This window comes from Anas acuta, chromosome 5, assembly GCF_963932015.1.
Source record: "Anas acuta chromosome 5, bAnaAcu1.1, whole genome shotgun sequence".
Taxonomy (NCBI): Eukaryota; Metazoa; Chordata; class Aves; order Anseriformes; family Anatidae; genus Anas; species Anas acuta.
In genome coordinates, this window is record NC_088983.1 from 30,567,991 (window position 1) to 30,578,397 (window position 10,407).

The 10,407-nt window shown below is 61.2% G+C and overlaps 1 protein-coding gene across 1 annotated transcript; it reads right to left on the reverse strand.

Annotated features, from left to right (window-relative positions):
- Positions 1 to 2,413: 2,413 nt before the first annotated feature.
- On the reverse strand, positions 2,414 to 6,912 carry LOC137858121 (antigen WC1.1-like). Its single transcript, XM_068685590.1, has 12 exons — positions 6,437 to 6,912; positions 6,009 to 6,329; positions 5,617 to 5,931; positions 5,237 to 5,539; positions 4,814 to 5,134; positions 4,422 to 4,736; positions 4,043 to 4,351; positions 3,585 to 3,926; positions 3,317 to 3,469; positions 3,120 to 3,215; positions 2,954 to 3,040; positions 2,414 to 2,809 (listed from the first exon to the last, which is right to left on the reverse strand). Exons 1-12 carry the CDS (start codon positions 6,486 to 6,488, stop codon positions 2,646 to 2,648), a joined length of 2,778 nt encoding a protein of 925 aa, XP_068541691.1. The 5' UTR covers positions 6,489 to 6,912; the 3' UTR covers positions 2,414 to 2,645.
- Positions 6,913 to 10,407: the final 3,495 nt, after the last annotated feature.

Consider the following 10,407-nt stretch of genomic DNA (forward strand, 5'->3'; position numbering starts at 1 on the left):
GCTGGGAGGAGCACGAGTTTGTCACTGCCTGGATTTGATCCTCTACCATTTGCAATGAGTGGCCACACACCGCGGTTCTTCTTGCTACTGTGCAGCACTGAGCACATTCTCGCGAGTAGATGCAAAGCTAAGCGTGGCTACAATGACACTACGCTGCGCGCCGTTGTTTCTGCTGGTCCCCACGAGCCGTGCCCTTCCCTCGGCCTGTTCATGCGGCCTAACCGGCATGAAGTTTAACAAGAGCAAGTGCCGGTTCCTACACCTGGGAAGGGGCAACCCTGGCAGGACGTACAGACTGGGCAATGAGACGCTGGAGAGCAGCCCCGCAGAGAGGGATCCGGGGGTTGTGTTTGACAGCAAGCTGAATATGAGCCAGCAGTGTGCCCTGGCGGCCAGGAGGGCCAATACCCTGGGGTGCATCAAGCACGGCATCGCCAGTCGGTCGAGGGAGGCGATGGTGCCGCTCTGCTCTGCGCTGGTGCGGCCTCACCTCGAGCACTGCGTGCAGTGCTGGGCACCACAGGACAAGAAGGACATGAAACTGCTGGAGAGTGTCCAGAGGAGGGCAACGAAATGGTGAAGGGCCGAGAGGGGAAGATGTATGAGGAGCGGCTGAGGGCACTGGGCCTGTTCAGCCTGGAGGAGAGGAGGCTGAGGGGGAACCTCATCGTGGTCTACAGTTTCCTCACGAGGGGGAGTGGAGGGGCAGGCGCTGACCTATTCTCCTTAATCACCAGTGATAGGACCCACGGGAATGGTGTCAGGCTGAGGCAGGGGAGGTTTAGGCTGCACATCAGGAAGAGGTTCTTCACCGAGAGGGGGGTCAATCACTGGAACAGGCTCCCAAGGGAAGCAGTCACGGCACCAGGCCTGTGGGAGTTTAAGCAGTGCACGGACTGTGCGTTTACTCACATGGTCTAAAATCTAGGGTAGACCTTGTAATACACAATAAATTACGAACATATAAATGTTTGTTCATTGTCTTGTTGCTAAAATAGTGTATCAACATCCTGCCTTCCTGTCTCATGCTGGGCCAACATGACCAAATAAAACAAGAAGCTGAACTACAAGGCCGAGGAAGACTATGGCCTTCACCTTCACGACCACCAGAGGGACAGAGACGACCCCCTAGCAACAGTGCGCGCAGTTGCAGAATATACTAGGATGTGCTGCGTAATCCCGGAATTACCAAGATATAAAAAGGGACCTTGGCAGGGGTGAGATGCGTGCCGTTGGCGGAGCTGAGACTGCCCAGCCACCCAGCGCAGTTTTGCATGCTGTTGGCTTACTCAATAAATTCCTTTCTATGGCTAATACAATGCTCTCTGAAAAATTAAGGGGACGACTTATAACAGGCCTGTGTGGTGGCAGGAGTTGGAAGGGACCCATATGGATCATCGAGTCCAACTCGGAATATGCTATGATTCTATCATTCTACATTATCCTGTTAGGGAGAGTGTGATTACCAATCACAACCATCATCTGAGAAAAGGAAGAAGCAAAACCCAGAAAGAAACAGCTCACTACTGCCTTTGTAACCACCACCTATCGTGAGGCTTAGCAGGCTGCTCTCTGGTCCAGGAAGGACAAGGGCAGGCGACTGCTGTTGCCTCTTTTGCTGGGACAGGTTTTGCTTTCAGAAACTACTCGCAGAGCACTAATGACAACATTCTGTTCTAATAGTTGCAATAGTTCCATATCCTTCTTGTAGTGGGGGCCTGAGAGCTGAACACAGTATTCAAGGTGTGGCCTCACCAGGACTAAGTACAGGGGGACCATCACTTCCCTCGCCCTGCTGGCCACACCACTTCTGACACTAGCCCGGATGCTGTTGGCCCTCTTGGCCACCTGAGCACACCACTGGCTCCTGTTCAGCCTCCTCCTGCCGACCAATGCCCCCAGCTCCCTTCCCTCCAGGCAGCTTTCCAGCCACTCTGCCCCCAGCCTGCAGCCGTGCACGGGGTTGTTGTGCCTCACGTGCAGGACGCGGCACTTGGCCATGTTGAACCTCGTCCAGTTGGCCTTGGCCCATCGCTCCAGCCTGTGCAAGTCCCTCTGCAGAGCCTTCCTGCCCCCAGGCACATCAACACTCCTGCCCACCTTGGTGTCCTCGGCCAGCTTGCTGAGGGTGCACACGATCCCTTCACCCCAGGGCGGGTGTCACTGAGAGTACTGGGGAAGGGGAAGTGTCCCTGGGATGCGCCGTGCCCTTCCCTGAATCTGTTCTCCTGGCAGGGAGAGTGTGCAGCTCTGGGGCCAAAGGAAGGTCCCGGGGCTGGGCCCTGGGCTCTTCCCCATCCTTCCTACGTGCCCAGAGCCATGGGGATGTGCCTGCGGGCCCAGCTCTACGCCATGGCCCCGAGGGATGGACGATGGACCCGGGAGAGAGAGAGAGACACAATGGTGCAAAGAGCAAGGTTCCAAGCACTTGGGGGCTTTAATGGGAAGGAGTGCTGCGAAGGGAAAGGCCATGCTGAAAAACTTCACAAGGAGCCTGGCATGACATTGGGCCACGGGTGCGGGCGGGCCGATGGAGCCGTTTCTGCAGCGTGCTGAGGGCTGGGCAGGGACAGGTGACCCCATGGGCAGGGCCAGCCCTCCCTGGGGCTGGAGCCCCCTCCTGCAGCCGTGTCCCCAGGGCCTCGTCACGGCGCTGTCCCCAGGGTGCCCATGTCAACGTCGTCATAGCCCATGTCCCCGCGGGGCTGCACCGGGGTGTCCCCGCCGTGGGGAGCGGGGGGCTCCTCGGGCACGGCTGCAGCATCGTCATAGCCATCCGGGGGGCCGTGCCCAGGCTGGGCTGGGGGGGCTGCACCAGGCAAGGAGGGCTGCGGCTGAGGACGCAGCTTCAAGGGCAGTGTGCCCTCATCTCCCCAGCACCACTGCTTCGTCATAGCCCCTCTCCTTAGGTCCCCCGTGCCTTGCAGTCCCTACTGATTGTCCCTTGCCCTACCTGGGGCCTCTCTGGGGTTGCTCTCTTCCTTTTCACCATCCCAGTTGTTGTCCTGTAGCTTCATTCCTGAGCCCTCAGACAGGGAGCCTGCAGTGGAGACTGTGGTGTTGGGTGCTTGGCCAGGGATGGGGACAGCCCAAGGCCCTAGGGACAACTGTGCTCCCACCTGTGTGGCTGGGCACCTCATGGTACTCGGGCATCAGGCTGTAATCCAGCTCCTCGTACACGGCCTCAGCGCCGACATCCGTGGCTTTCACGGGGTCTGTAAGGAAGTACACGCTGCAACAGCATGACCCACTGTTCCCCACAGCCCCATGGAGACTCCTAAAGGGGCACCAGGGGAACCCCCAAGGCAGTGCCCACCTCGGCGTTGCAGCCGTGCGCGGTGTGCCTGCACCGCCAGGGCTGCCAGGGCCAGGCCCAGCAACGTCCCCAGGAGCACACACAGGACCGTGGGCACCGGCACGCTCCCCGACACTGCTGTCAGTGGGGCAACGTTGCTGCTGCTGCTGGCACCTGCAGGGATGGCGAGGGGCAGCGTGAGGCCGGGATCCGCACGGCAGCAGGGGCAGGGGGCAGGGGGCACGGGCAGAGCCACCTGGGCAAGCACCCCCGTGCCGGCAGCTGCTACCTGCGGTGCTGGTGGCCCCGCTCGTGTCCTCGGTGTCCTCGTCACAGGCGATGTGGGCGACCCCCTCAGGGCCGCAGGACTGCAGGTGCCAGGGCGCCGAGGGGCAGCGCCAGAGCGAGGGGGCCCCCTCCTGGCATCGCACCCAGCCCAGCCAGGCGGGGACCGAGCCCTGTGCGGGGACAGCCGCCAGCCTCCCCCCGCTGCCACAGCCCAGCTGGCGGCAGACAACGGCAGCTGTGGCGGGGCTGGTGTCGTTGGCGCACACGCGGCCCCACGTCCCCTCGCGCAGCACCTCCAGGCGCCCGCTGCAGCTGCTGCTGCCCCCCGCCAGACGCAGCAGCCCTGCAACAACAGGGGACGGGGGGTCGCGGCACCATTGGGACAGGTGGGGCAGCGCGCACCCCACGGGCAGCGGGGCCTGCTCCCCACCCAGCTCAGGGATCACAGTGCTCACCTACCTGAGCACACGGCACCGGCACCGCCGCCCCGGCGGCAGCCACACCGTGCCGGGGCTGGGCAGACCCAGAGAGCCGCCTCCGTCCCCGAGCAGCCCCCGGCACCCGGCCACAGCGTCCCCACGCCGGGCCCGAAGCGCTCCGAGCCGGGCGCCTCCAGGGCCCGCCCGCAGCCCAGCTGGCGGCACACGACGTCGGCATCTGGCAGGTCCCAGGCGTCCTGGCAGACGGTGCCCCACGTGCCCTCGCTGTACACCTCCACCCTGCCGGCGCAGCGCCCGGGGCCGCCCGCCAGCCTCAGCCGCCGGCTGCCTGCACGGGACAGCCAGCATGGGGCTGGGGGCAACCGCTGGGCACCCGCGGCCCTTCCCAGCGCACTCACCTGAGCAGGCGACGGCCACCTCTGGGGGGCTGTGGCCGGGCGCTGCGGCAGGCCCCGAGGCGTTGCACTGCGCCAGGAGCTCCTCGCTGCCAGCACAGCGCAGCTCCTGCAGCTCCACGGGGCCCGAGCTGGCGGCCGGCACAGCGTAGACCTTCTCTGGCACACCGCAGCCCAGCTGCCGGCACGCCACCGAGGCAGCTCGGTCGTCCTCCGGCCCCGCAGCCACGCGGGCCCAGGCCCCGGGGCTCGTGGCCACCTCCAGCCGCCCGTCGCACCGGCTCTCCCCGTCCAGCAGCCGCAGGGGCTCAGCAGCGCCTGCAAGAGCCCAGCCGTGACGTGGGGACGGGCGCTGCTCCCCGCCTGCCATGGGTCCCCGTGGCCCCTGCACCCACCTGAGCAGTTGACGGCGGCGGCATGGCCAGGGGGGCAGGCGGGCTCCCCCAGCAGCGCCACGGGGCACTCGCCCGGGTGCCGCTCGCTCCCGCTGCAGCTCAGGGCATCGCGCCGCAGCGGCCCCGTGGCCGTGCCCGTCCCGAAATGGCCTCCTGGGGGCAGGGAGGCGGCGGGGCCGCAGCCCAGGTGGCGGCACAGGACGTGGGCGTCGCGCAGGTCCCAGGCGCTGGCACACAGCGCTCCCCATGTCCCCTGCGCCTCCACCTCCACCCGCCCGGCGCAGCCCGAGCCGCCATCCGCCAAACGGAAACCGGTGTAGGCTGCGGCGCAGAGAGGGCGCTGGGGGGATGGCAGGGCAGGGACCCCCCGGGGCACCCCATGCTGCAAGGGGCTGCCCCGGCCCCCCGGACACCGGCACTTACGTGAGCAGACGATAGCAGCGGGGCCAGCACAGGCCTGGCCGTGGGTCGGCCGCCGGGCGCAGCTGGCCAGGAGTGGCTCGCTGCCGTTGCACTCAAAGGCGCCGTCCCAGAGCGGCCCCGTTGCTGCCCCAAAATGGCTGGCAGCGGGGACGGCCACTGCCGTGCCGCAGCCCAGCTCCCTGCACACCACCTGGGCGGCCTTGAGGTCCACGTGGCCGTGGCAGACGGTGGCCCAGGCCCGGCCCTGACGCACCTCCAGCCGCCCCGAGCAGGCGCCGTCCCCTCCGGCCAGACGGGAGAACCCTGCCGCAAGAGGAGGGCTCCTGGGGGGGATGCACACGAGGGGGCTCCCTGCAGCACCGCATGTCCCCAGCACTCACCTTGGCACACCACAGCAGTATTATAGACAGGAGGGCCGAGGTATGGTCCCCAGCCTTGAATCTTGCAGTCCCAGAGGGCCTTCTCTGTCCCATTACAGTCAACAACAGCCAAGCTGATAGAACCTACTGCTTGGCCAAAGTGATAGCCTGGGTAGGTGCCAACAGCCGAGCCGCAGCCCATCTGCTGGCATACTACCTCGGCATCCTCCATGTCCCAGGCATCATCTGCCACCGCACCCCAGTGTCCCCGCAACTTCACCTCCACTCTCCCTTCGCAGGGTCCCCTGCCAGCCGCCAGCCGCAGCTCCAGCGCCTCTGTACAGAGCCGGTAACCTCAGATTTGTCCAGGGGAGTCCCAGCACAGCATCCCCAACACCACCACACCACCTCACCTGTGCAGGTCACCCCCACGTCCCGATCATGGTTGCAGAAGTGCTTGCCCCAGCCAAAGTGAGGGCAGTCCTGCAGGGTGGCTTCTGTTCCAAAGCAGAAGAATGGGTGCAGCCAGATGCGTCCCTTGCCCTTCCCAAATGGGGCGTACGGGGACGCCCGGGCCACCGCGCCGCAGCCCAGTTGCCGGCACACCACGCCGGCGCCCTGGTGGTCCCAGTCGAAGTCGTAGCTGCAGACGGAGCCCCACTCGCCCTCGTGCTTCACCTCCACACGGCCGGCGCAGCGCCCGCCACCATCCACCAGCCGCAGCTCCCCGCTGCCTGTTCAACCCCAGGGACCTTGCTGAGCCCGGGGGGCACCTGCCCCACGGCTGCTCCCTGCCCCACCGTTTGCCCACTGCTTGCCCATGGCCATCCCCAGCACTCACCCCCACAGAGCTGCACGCAGAGGAGCAGCCCCAGTGCCCTGGCAGGCACCATCCTGCCCCCAGTGCCAGACGCAGCCCCGCGCCGGGGAGGGGGATATATAGGCAGCCCCCGCTGGCAGGAGCCAATGGGGGCAGCGGAGGCACCTTGTGAGCCGCTATCAGGAGGGTTATCTGCTGCCTGCCGGGGCCCAGCCTCCAATAACCTGCTCCGTGCCCAAATATGAGACTCGGCTCCGCTTCTGGCGTCACGCACCCCCCCGCCTCCCTGCTGGGGCTCAGCACCCAAATGTCCCCGAGGGGAGGCAGCCTGCCTGGCTCCTGTGTCCCCCTGAGCTGGGGTTGGGGCTGTGCCCAAGGAGAGCAGGTCCCTGTGGGGACAGGGTTATCCCCAGCTTGGGGTCCTCCCTCAGAACATGGCCTCCCTCAGCACCCCAGGACTCAGACAGTATTGGGGGGGGCCTTGACCCACCTGGAACAAGCCCAAGGGTCACCGTGCAGAATCAGGTCCCCGCGCTGGCCTCAAGACGTGCAGGAGGGACGTACAGGCACAGGGGTGGCAGATTCCCCCTCTCAGGGACACAGCGGCTCTCACTGCACGCAGCTGCTGGGGCACCTGCGCTGCTGGCGATAGCATCGTGGCTTTGAGCAGCAGCGGGGATGCTGCCAACGGGCTCAGAGCTGAGGCTTCAGCGTCAGGGCACCGATTTGCAGCACCATCCATGAGGGAATGTGTCACATGAACAGATTCCTGTCCGACACCAGGGACAGCTTGTGGCCTGGGCATCACCCAGAAAGACCCCAAAGAGGCCACATGTGCCTCTGGAGCTGGGGGCAGAAAGAAGGAGCCCTAAAGTGGGAGGAGGAGGAGAAGGCAGCCTGACCCTCGCAGCAGGCACAGGGGTACCCACAGAACGTATCTTGGTGCTGGGGGGTCCCGCTGCTGTGGGGCCAGCACAGAAGCCCCCAGCTGTAGAAGGGGCCAGCAGCAGGGGCCCAGCCCTCCCTGCCCATGTCCCTGTGTGCAGCCTGAAGGCTGCTTTCCGTATTAGGGTATATGATCTGATAGGCAGGGTGCTTCCCCAGAGCAAAGTCAGTGCTTAAACTGATTAACTGCAGCTATTTGATGTTGCTTGTACCTGCTGTCGCTGGGGCAGGGACTCCTGTTTTCTCTTACTGACTCCTATGCAGAAGCCTGCAATGCTCCAGCAGCAGCAAAGCGACCACCCTAAAGGAGGGCCCTGGCGTCAGCCAGCTGCTCCCGGAGGAAGGCTGTCCAGAGGTTGGGTGGGAAGCTGCACTCATGAGCCCTGACCCCAGCCGTGCAGCCCCCTGTCGTCCTGCTGGCCGTCCCCCAGCTGCTCTCTGGGCTCTGCGACAGGACACTGGAGGTGGTCGTCAGCCGACCGCACAGAGTACTTGATGCACTGGAGCCTGCCCCCGCACAGGGAGCAATGCGGCTTCTTCTTGGCCCACCACAGCGCACAGCCCAAGCAAAGCTGGTGGGGGCAGGGCAGCAGGTAGGCCACATCATCCCGGCCATGATGACAGAGCACACAGGCCCAGCCTGACGACCCGTCCATGGCCGCAGGGCACTGCAGAGATGCCACCAACTGCAAGACACAGCGAGGCCACGGTCACTGGCACTCCCAGGGTTGGCAGCAGCGATGCCCCAGTATCCCAGCAGGAAACCTGCAAGCCCCGTGGCTGTGCCGTCCCGTGCTCCCCACTGCCACGGAGCCGGGCTGTGGCCCTGGCAGCTCCCCGAGCCCCATGATCCCAAGGGGGATGTGTCCCCGCACATCTCAGCCGGAGGCTACACAGCACTACCCGACCGAATCCTTGCTCAGAGGAGGAAGAGGAAGGGCAAGCGAACGGCTGTGTGGTGCTTAGCTGCCGGCTGGGAGAAACCACAACAACAGCAATGTAGTCATGTAACCAAATTAAAGTCAAAACTTTCAGCCTGGTCCTTGACCTGAATAGGGAGTGAGGATCCGGATCCTGGCATTTATACGTGATAGTTTATGTGCAGCCAAAGTAAATACTGCAGTCAGAGGTCATGGCGCTAGATTTTGAAAAGTCCTGCATAAAGAAGAGATCTCAGGAAAGCAAATTTAAATAACATTAACATCAAGAAAAGTCTTCCTGATTACTATATTCTTTGTCTGTCTTGACTAGACAGATGAAAATCTATGATGGCAATTTTGCCTTTTAGGTCTTTTTTTTTTAGTAATATTTATTTATCTTATTATAACAGGCTCTGTACTAATTTTCCTCAAAGAATGAGTAGCAGAAATATGACCCTTATGCGCCTTTTGTAGTTAATTCATTAGGTCAACTCTAACCACTAAGACCCTTGTCAGGTTATTTCTATTAGCCATAAGGAGCAATTGACCCTAAAACATTGAAGCCAGGTAGAGGAGCCTATTCCACAAGGTCTCTTGGCTCCACCCTTGTGAAGTGAAATCTGCCAGGTGGGGATCATTTGACCTTTGCTCTATAGGAAGCATGAGGACTTATGGGTGGAATTGCCTCTCCAGGGGAGTTTGAGGCTCAGGTTACTTAGGGTGCTTTTCTACTGTCCTGGTGAAATGTTCTCGGTGTTCCCCAGTAGGCTGCTTTTTCTTCATGTTTTCTACCATCTCTGTGAAATAGTTTTGGAGACTCTATGAGCTAGTTATGTCCGTGGTGCCTTCTCAGGACAGGAAAACCCTGGTGGTGCTACTTCCCTCTGAAGTAGTTTGGCAGTGACTCAAGTTCAGAAGCTGGCAGGTAAGTGTTCCTGGGTCTTACAGTTGCTTTGTGTTGGGGAGTTTGAGGACTTCCTTCACCTGGTCTGTTTTCAGTCAAGTTACTTACATGGATTCTAAGTTTCATTCCCAGCCCTAGAAAAAATTAATAAAATAATAATAACTAAAACCAAGCAACCTCAGAAGCTCAAGTGCATGCAGGTAAGGCTGACTTTGAAGAATGTTTTCAAGTATTTGTTAAGATTGAACAACAGGCTGTATGAAAAAGGTGCCTTACTGTGAATTCAAGTCTTGCTTTGTGGGAAGAAGAAACAGTTTTGGGTAGATGCTGGTGGCGTTCTCGTTACTTTGGCAAAGTATCAATTGTGAGTATGTGCTGTACGTAAAAGAAATTCTGTTTTCACAATACGCAAGTCACAGAATCACAGAATTTCTAGGTTGGAAGAGACCTCAAGATCGTCGAGTCCAACCTCTGACCTAACGCTAACAGTCCCCACTAAACCATATCCCTAAGCTCTACATCTAAACGTCTTTTAAAGACCTCCAGGGATGGTGACTCCACCACCTCCCTGGGCAGCCTGTTCCAGTGCCTAACAACCCTTTCGGTAAAGAAGTTCTTCCTAACATCTAACCTAAAATGCCTCTGGTGCAACTTTAGCCCATTCCCCCTTGTCCTGTCACCAGGCACATGGGAGAACAGGCCAACCCCCACCTTGCTACAGCCTCCTTTAAGGTATCTGTAGAGAGCAACAAGGTCTCCCCTGAGCCTCCTCTTCTCCTGGTTGAACAAGCCCAGCTCCCTCAGCCGCTCCTCGTGGGACTTGTTCTCCAGGCCCCTCACCAGCTTCGTCGCCCTTCTCTGGACCCGCTCAAGCACCTTGATCTCCTTCTTGTAGCGAGGGGCCCAAAACTGAACACAGTACTCGAGGTGCGGCCTCACCAGAGCCGAGTACAGGGGGACGATCACCTCCCTAGCCCTGCTGCTCACACTGTTTCTGATACAAGCCAGGATGCCGTTGCCCTTCTTGTCCACCTGAGCACACTGCTGGCTCATATTCAGCCGACTGTCCACCATCACTCCCAGGTCCTTCTCTGCCTGGCAGCTTTCCAACCACTCATCTCCCAGCCTATAGCTCTGCTTGGGGTTATTGTATCCCAGGTGGAGGACCTGGCACTTGGCCTTGTTGAACTTCATGCAGTTGACCTCAGCCCATCGGTGCAGCC